General features: G+C 39.0%; 1 protein-coding gene across 1 annotated transcript in view; it reads right to left on the minus strand.

The window, feature by feature from the left end:
* Positions 1 to 7934, minus strand: part of ST8SIA6 (ST8 alpha-N-acetyl-neuraminide alpha-2,8-sialyltransferase 6) — a 190099-nt gene that overhangs the window by 47269 nt on the left and 134896 nt on the right. The window contains exon 4 of the mRNA XM_004716017.2: positions 7718 to 7804. Within this exon, the coding sequence (XP_004716074.2) occupies positions 7718 to 7804 (87 nt within the window). The remainder of the gene's footprint in view (positions 1 to 7717; positions 7805 to 7934) is intronic.

Consider the following 7934-nt stretch of genomic DNA (forward strand, 5'->3'; position numbering starts at 1 on the left):
AAAAAAAAAAAAAAAAGAAATCTGTCCATTCATCAGGAGCACCACTATACCTCAATCAGTCTCAACATTTCTCATTGTCTTTGATTTTTTTCCCTTCTCATTTCAACTAGAAAACCAGGCGACAATAAGTAACCTACTCTGTCAATTCTTCCATGATGCATGCCACATCTGTTTATTGGGTACCATCTTCCGTGATCTCTAGAGAACAGACGATAAGTATATTGTGCCCCCCCAAGGAGCTCACAATCAAAAGTCTCTCCCTGGATACTTTCCTAGATACCATTGATGTACTACGTCTTCACCACAGTCCCGTAACCACTCTACAGGTGCTCTGCGGGCCTTCAGACTACTCGTTCCCTGTTACACCTCAAGTCACTAACACGATGCGGGCAGTATACTTTCCCTAGGAATAAACCCTCCTAGATCTGAATCCATCCATGAAAATCTTGTTGATCATGATGTCCCATATGCAACTGATCTTGGGGTGTAGGATCAGGCAGCGTGTGGTTCCACTGTGTGTGAGGCTGCCACCAGCTGGGTGCCAACTCACTAGAAGTTGACGGTAGCAACATTTTCCCTAGAACGTAAATTCATCATGTTGCTCTCTTGCACTGAATCTCTCTCTGGGGTTCCTAATATGTACATCATGCCTCTCTCCACAAAGCATTTCAAGAAATAATATCCAAAAATTGCAGTATGTGTTTAATCATTCATGCTGACACTCTCTTCTAAGTATTCGTATTTTCATTTCTGGTCTCTCCACCCTGACTATGAGTCAGTAACTCTCCATCCTGACTTCGAGGTCAGTAACCAAACCTTGTATTTCTCTTGTCTCTTTCCCTGCATCCATTGATTGAAGACATATTTATTGAAGAACTACTTTGTGCTAGGCATTGCACTAGACACAGAGGGGACTACAGTACTTTGACAAAGGAATCCCCCTCAGCAGGTACTTGCTAATGAATGCATTTTACCCCCTTTGCTAGTGAGTATTTAAGAAAAATCACTTTTTAAAGAGCTACTTTGAGTTCCTGTGACCCAGAAGTCTCAGACTTCCCCCTACGTTTCAGCTGTTTTCAATTATGTCCAAATAGCCCCTAGGTTTCAACTGTTGGAAGCTTCAACAACTAGGTTTCAGATGAGCTTAGAATAGATCCACTTGCTCATATCCTTTAGAATTTAATGTAAGTTTTGTATTGCTGCTAGACGAATACTGCTACCTTTTAAAGGATTGCATTTCACTTAAGTTTTGATAAAATGTTACAAATAAATGGAACAGAAAACTATTTAGCTACTTGACAACTACAATAATAGGGGACATTTTTATAATGCCAGATTTATAAATAAGCCAGAAACTCCTCTGATTTAGCCAGCTATACCAGTAAATATTTAGGAAAGTGGATTATTTGTTATGATTTAATTGCATAGATTTCTGTTGTGAGTTTATATAACTTCATTGAAAACTATACCCATAAAACATTACAATATAATAAATATTTAAGTAAATAAATGTCACCATGGCTGTCCTTTTGAATGACAATAAATAGGAAGTGTTATAGCCCCAGATGTTTACTTAAATTGGCCCAGAAAAGATGAATGGGCACTTGGGTAATCGTCATGGTTACTGAAGCACTCTTTATACTGAGATGGTACTAAGGTAAAAATGGCTGCACTGTCTGCATGCACTCTATGCATTTTTATCCATCATGATCAGCAGCAGTGACTCAGACAGCTTTGGTCTGATATGAAGAAACTCCTGATTTTTGTTTAACAAGGAAAGAAAGAAGGAACATAAGATGGAAAGAGGGAAGAAAAACAGTTAAATATATATATATATATGTAATGAGAGAGCTAGTATATATATTATATACACATATATGCTCTAGTAAATATAGATATGTATATAGAAAGTATGTATCTATACACACACACACACACACACACAAATGACTTGCCCTCAACTGCTTACCAGAAGATTGGTTGTTCAAACCTGCCCAGTGACACTGCAGAAGACAATACCTGATTATCTGTTTCTATAAATATTACAGCCAAGAATATCCACTTGATAGCAACTAACAAATTATATATATATATAAATGAAACAAACCAGAGATGCTTGAACACTTTCAGAGATAATTTTAAATCGACTCTTGTTTCTTTGGGCATTGATACTGCAGGAACAAACGAAACCAACCCCACTCCCATCCAGAGGATTCAGACTCATAGTGACCCTACCTAGGAGCGAAAGTCCTTTTTAATAAGATTTTGACCCTTAAAGTGAACTTCGACAACACAAACAGGTAAAGATAAGTATCTAGAGAGTAATAAAATAATCTGGCAGAGTAAAATCGGCATGGGATGTATAGTAACAAAGAGAAGCAGAATATAGGCCACAAACAGCAGCGCAATCTCAACCAAGTCAGGTCACAAATGATGCGTGGGACGTGGATAGGTACAGTGGTAGGCGTCATCCGGTTCACTGTAGTTCATCCGTTGAGTTTGGTGTACTGTTTGTTAAAATGGCTCTTGTAATCAGGGTCCTCTCTAAAGTGGGAGACTGGGCAGCCACCCAATGTAGAAACCACAACTTTACATTCCTTAATCTTTCTTAATGTTTATCTGCACAGAAGCATATTCTAAGCAGCCAGGTTTCCATCCATAGGTACAAAAAATTAGACAGAACTATGCTTGTAATACTGATGTATTCATTTCTTAACACTCGCTATACTTTTGATGAAACACTACATTTTTATTCCCTTGTGTTTTTACTTCAGCAAATAAACATAAAATGTAAAGAGAAAAACTGCCAAGGAAGCAGAGGGTGGCATGCTGTCATTCGTTTCAAGAGACATTATGAGTGAATTACGCAATTCCTGAAAGTGTTCGAAGAGCTAAACTATTGTTAGAAAAACTGCTGTGAGTTCAGCAGAAGAGGAATGGGATTTTCAAGATGAACATTGTATAATGTTCAGAGAAGAGAAGTCATCTGTTTCTAACATATCAAATACAATGACTATGGTTTAATCAGCCTCCCTCTAAAAGAATAGGATCTTACTCTTTAAGTGAATAGATGGTCAGAACACAGCTGATGATGCTCAGATAACAGTAAAGATATCACAAGTGAGAATGCCAATCAAGAAGCAATGTTGAGAGGAAAGATCTAGGAAGCAAGGCTATGGATAGAGGCATAGACATAGGTGTGTACATAAGTAAATATATTCATTCATAAAAATAGATGTGTTAGTCTATGGACATATATTTATATGGCAATGCATTGAGGAAGTGGATGGATTTTGGACCTCAGCTCAAGCCTTCCCTCAACACAAGAACACTTTGTTCTAACAACCTGGCACTCTCTGATGCTCACCCTCCCTACATGATCACTGAAGACAAAGTGGGTGCATAAGCAAATGTGGTGAAGAAAGCTGATGGTGCCTGGCTATCAAAAGACACAGCATCTAGGGTCTTAAAGCCTTGAAGTTAAACAAGTGGCCATCTAGCAGAGAAGCAATAAGCCCACATGGAAGAAGCATACCAGTCTGTGCAATCATGAAGTGTCAACAGAATCAGGGAACAGGCACCAGAAGACCCAAAATAAACAAGAAAACCATATTGTTGAGAACGAGGGGGGTCTGAGCACAGACCCAAAATCTATCTGTAGGCAATAGGACATCCCCTCACAGAAAGGTGTCAAGGAGGGGATAAGTCAACCAGGGTGCAGTATAGCACAGATGAAACACAACATTCCTCTGGTTCCTTGAGGCTTCTTCACCCCACACTATCATGCCTTTCACTGTGGGCTAGGCCGGAGCATGTACATGAGTACAGATAAGAGCTAAGGGTACATAGGATCCAGGTTAGATAACCCCCTTAGGAACAGAAAAGGGAGTAGTGATACCAGGAGGGTAGGAGGAAGGTGGATAGAGGAGGGGAGATAGGGGGAACCAATCACCATAATGGATGTAATGGATGCATACCGCCCCCACCCACCCTGGGGACAAACAACAGAAACGTGGGTGAAAGAAGACAGCAGCTGGCATAAGATATAAATATAATAATAATTTATAATTTATCAAGGAGTTACAAGGGGAGGGAAGGGGAGCCTTGATACCAAGGGCTCAAATAGAAAGCAAATGTTTAGAAAATGATGATGGCAATATATGTATAAATATGCTTGATACAATTGATGTATAGATTGTTGTTATAAGAGCAGTAAGAGCCCCCAATAGAATGATTTAAAAATAAATAATAATAATTTTTTTAAAGAACAAAAAATAAAATTAAAAGCAGGATCAGATAGCCTTAGAATTCAACACACCTTGGGAGAAATACAATTAGTTTAAAGTTAATTATGTTGTGAAAAGGAAAAAAATTGTGTTATCTTTTTCCTTTTTCGTATTGTTAAGGCATGCATTTAACACACTGGCTATAAATATGTATATATATATATATATACACACACATACATATATACATATATATGTATTATGAGTTGGGTTATTTTTTATTAAATGATCACTTTATTGGAGGCTTAGAGCTCTTATAATAATCCATACATTAGTTGTATCAAGCATATCTGTACATATGTTGCCACCATCATTTTCTAAACATTTACTATTTGATCACTTGGTATCAGCTCCTGTTTGTTCCCCCCCTCCCCTTCGTGACCCTTAATAAATTATAAATTATTACTATTTTCATATCTTACACCAACCACTGTCTCGCTTCCCCCACAGTTTCTGTTGTTCGTCCTCTGGGGTGGGGTGGGGAGGTAGTGGTAGTTATGTGTCAATCATTGCCATCCCTTCCTCTCCCCACCTCCCCCTACCCTCCTGGTATTGCTACTCCCATTCCTGTTCCTGCAGTTCATGTGTCGTGAGCTTTTATCTTGTATACCTGTGCACAGATCTGGTCTAGCTTCAGCGAAAAGCAGGACTGGGGTCATGATAGTGGAGGCTGAGGAAGCTTCAAGGAACCGGAGTAATATTGGGTGTTTCATCTGCTATACTGTGACCTGGTTGACTCATGCCTTCCTGTGACCCTTCTGTGAGGGGATGTCCCACTGTCTACAGATGGGTTTTGGGTCTCTGCTCTGACCCCCTCATTCTCAACAATATGGTTTTTGTTTGTTTTGGGTCTTCTGATGCTTGTTACCCGATCCCATCTACACCTCGTGATGCCACAGGCTAGAGTGCGTCTTCCATGTGAACCTGTTACTTCTCTACTACTAGATGGCTGTTTGCTTAAGTTCAAGGCTTTAAGACCCCAGATGCTACCTATATCTTTTGATAGCCGGCCACCATCTGCTTTTTTCACGACATTTGTTTATGCACCCATTTTATCTTAAGCAATTGTGCGGAGGGTGAGCATCACAGAATGCCAGGTTTGAGCATCACAGAATGCCAGGTTTGAGCAGTGGCCCAAAGTCCACCCACTACCTTAAGATATTGCCATATAGACCTATATTCAGGTCTCTATCCATAGCTTTGCTTCCTAGATCATTCCTCTGTTTCCTTTCACTTTCCTCCTGCCCCACCATCATGCTCGCCCTTCTTCTGCCTCTCAGTGATTCATCTCAGCTAGATTGCTGTTGCTCCAACACCCCCAGGATCGCTATGTCCTCCTCATTGTTGATTTTAATGCTCTCCTTGTTCCCCTGTCTATGGCGTTGTTGCTGGCTATATTTTTAAGCCTATGAGTTTGTAAGAACATTTATCTTTCATGAGTTTTATTCTGGAACACATGTCTCTTGTCAGTTAATTAAGAATATACTTTCTTGCTGATTACTAAAAAAAATTTTAATGATAGTTACTTTTCTTGACAATTGGTCTCTTATTCTGGTCAAAATTATAGCAAAACATCATATGTGTACAGAATTTTCCTCATATCCCCCAAACCAAAAAAGACGCAATGTTGAAATATCTTAACAATTTTATTGTTTTGTCAGGTATTATTTACCTGACAAAATTTAATATTTTAAAACATTTTTATAACAATCTAGTTTTGTGTACCACTTTTATTGTTCTTATTTAAGTATTAACTGTAGGAAATAATAAACTACCTTTACGTATGTAATTTTTTTATACTTAAAATCGTCATTAGGGCAGCAAACCAAATCAAACCAATTGTTCGATTATTTGAATCCCACCACTGGATAGGTACCAGATTGTTAACTATGCATATACTACACAGTATAAATCTCCTTAACAAAATCTACTTTAGTCAGGTGGACTTCAAGACATCCAAGTGCACCAAGAGATCTTTCATTAACAGCCAATAAGCTGGTTTTGTCAGTTTGAAGGCTCTGCACCAAATTATTACCACAAGCAACTCCAGCTCCTTAACTAATTTTCAAAACCTAAGGAGAAGACACAGGAACCCTGGTGGCATAATTGGGCTGCTACCTACCCACAGGTCAGCAGTTTGAAGCCATCAGCCACGCCACAGCAGAAAGGTGGGGTTTTTCACTCCCATAAAGAGTTACAGTCTCAGAAACTCACAGGGGCAGTTTTACCCTGACCTACAGGGTCACTATGAGGCAACATTGACTCGATAGCAGTGATTTTTTTTTTTGTAATGAGAAAATATGGAAAAGAAGATGTAGAAATAAAAATAGATTCTTTCTAGTGATGAGATTATCAATTTTTCTTCAATGTTTTCCAAATATTCCCTAACGCCATTACATATTATTGACAATAATACCTACATACATAAACTCATACACATGTATATATGTGTTGTTGTTAGATGTCTTCTAGTCTATTCTGAACCATAGCAACTCCATGTGACAAAGTAGAACTGCCCCCAGGTAGTAAGTTTTACGACTGCAGAACACCACGCCCTTTGTCCCCACAGAGCCAATGGATGGATTTAAGTCATCGACCTCTTTTTAGAAAAGCTTTACTGAGATATAATTAACCAATCGTGCAATGCAATATTTCAATCATATTAAGAAGGGCGGTGCAATCATCACCACAATCAACTTTGAAACCTTTTCTTCCTTCTTGGCCCCATTGCCTTTGACTCCTCATCCCCCACCCCCACTCTTCTCTTCCATTCCCCTGGTTGCTGCCTTCACAGATCCAGCCATCCTGGCTTTCCAGTACAGGGCAACATACAAAACGAGACAAAAAACAAAAAAGGATCCAGCAACACTGACCAAATAAAAAGGAGAGGAACTTCAATAAAAAGTAAGTGGCAATTAATTAATTACGTAATCGAATACATGTAGAGTAGGTTGAAGGGAGATCTGAGGCTTCACATTCCAGCCTAACTACAGCTGCTAAAATCCACTCTGCAAGGCTCTGAGGGCCATTCGCATTCCTCCACCATCAGCCCCTTGGGCTAGCAGAACACCCAACAGTGACACTGCCAGGTCTCCTCACATGTATGCATACCGAATATAAATGGTACAAGAAATGAAAACAACATCCACAAACCATCCAACAAAACTATCTTTTAAATTTGGAGTCTGAAAAATTAATTCTAATAATATAATGCTGATTTCTATACCAGCGATGGCAATGGAATGTGGAAGTTGGGCATATTTAACTGCACCAAAACTCTAAGATACCAGGAGAGAGTCTTAGAATTAAATCATCCTCATAGAAGGGGGTGACCCCCTCTACTTTCCTCTAAACAATACAATGCCTCTTTGCCCTAAAAAGCAGATACACAAGACATTTTGGTCTCCTTTTACTTATGATACTTGTTTTACCTAAATTTCTCATATTCTTCCGCTTGTTGTTTCCACGGACAGCTCTGAATATCTGCGACAAGCCGAATGTAGTCATCCTCTGCATACCTAAAAGTTAATGCCAATGAAATTAGAATATAAAGATCTCACAAATGGTGAATCAAACATGTAAGTCCCTCTTGGAGGTAACTTTTATAACTTACTCGTTTTAGCCCTCTAACCCTTTTCTGAAATAAGA

The sequence above is a fragment of the Echinops telfairi genome, unplaced genomic scaffold (genome assembly GCF_000313985.2).
Source record: "Echinops telfairi isolate 266 unplaced genomic scaffold, ASM31398v2 ScPeMD7_7473;HRSCAF=8511, whole genome shotgun sequence".
Taxonomy (NCBI): Eukaryota; Metazoa; Chordata; class Mammalia; order Afrosoricida; family Tenrecidae; genus Echinops; species Echinops telfairi.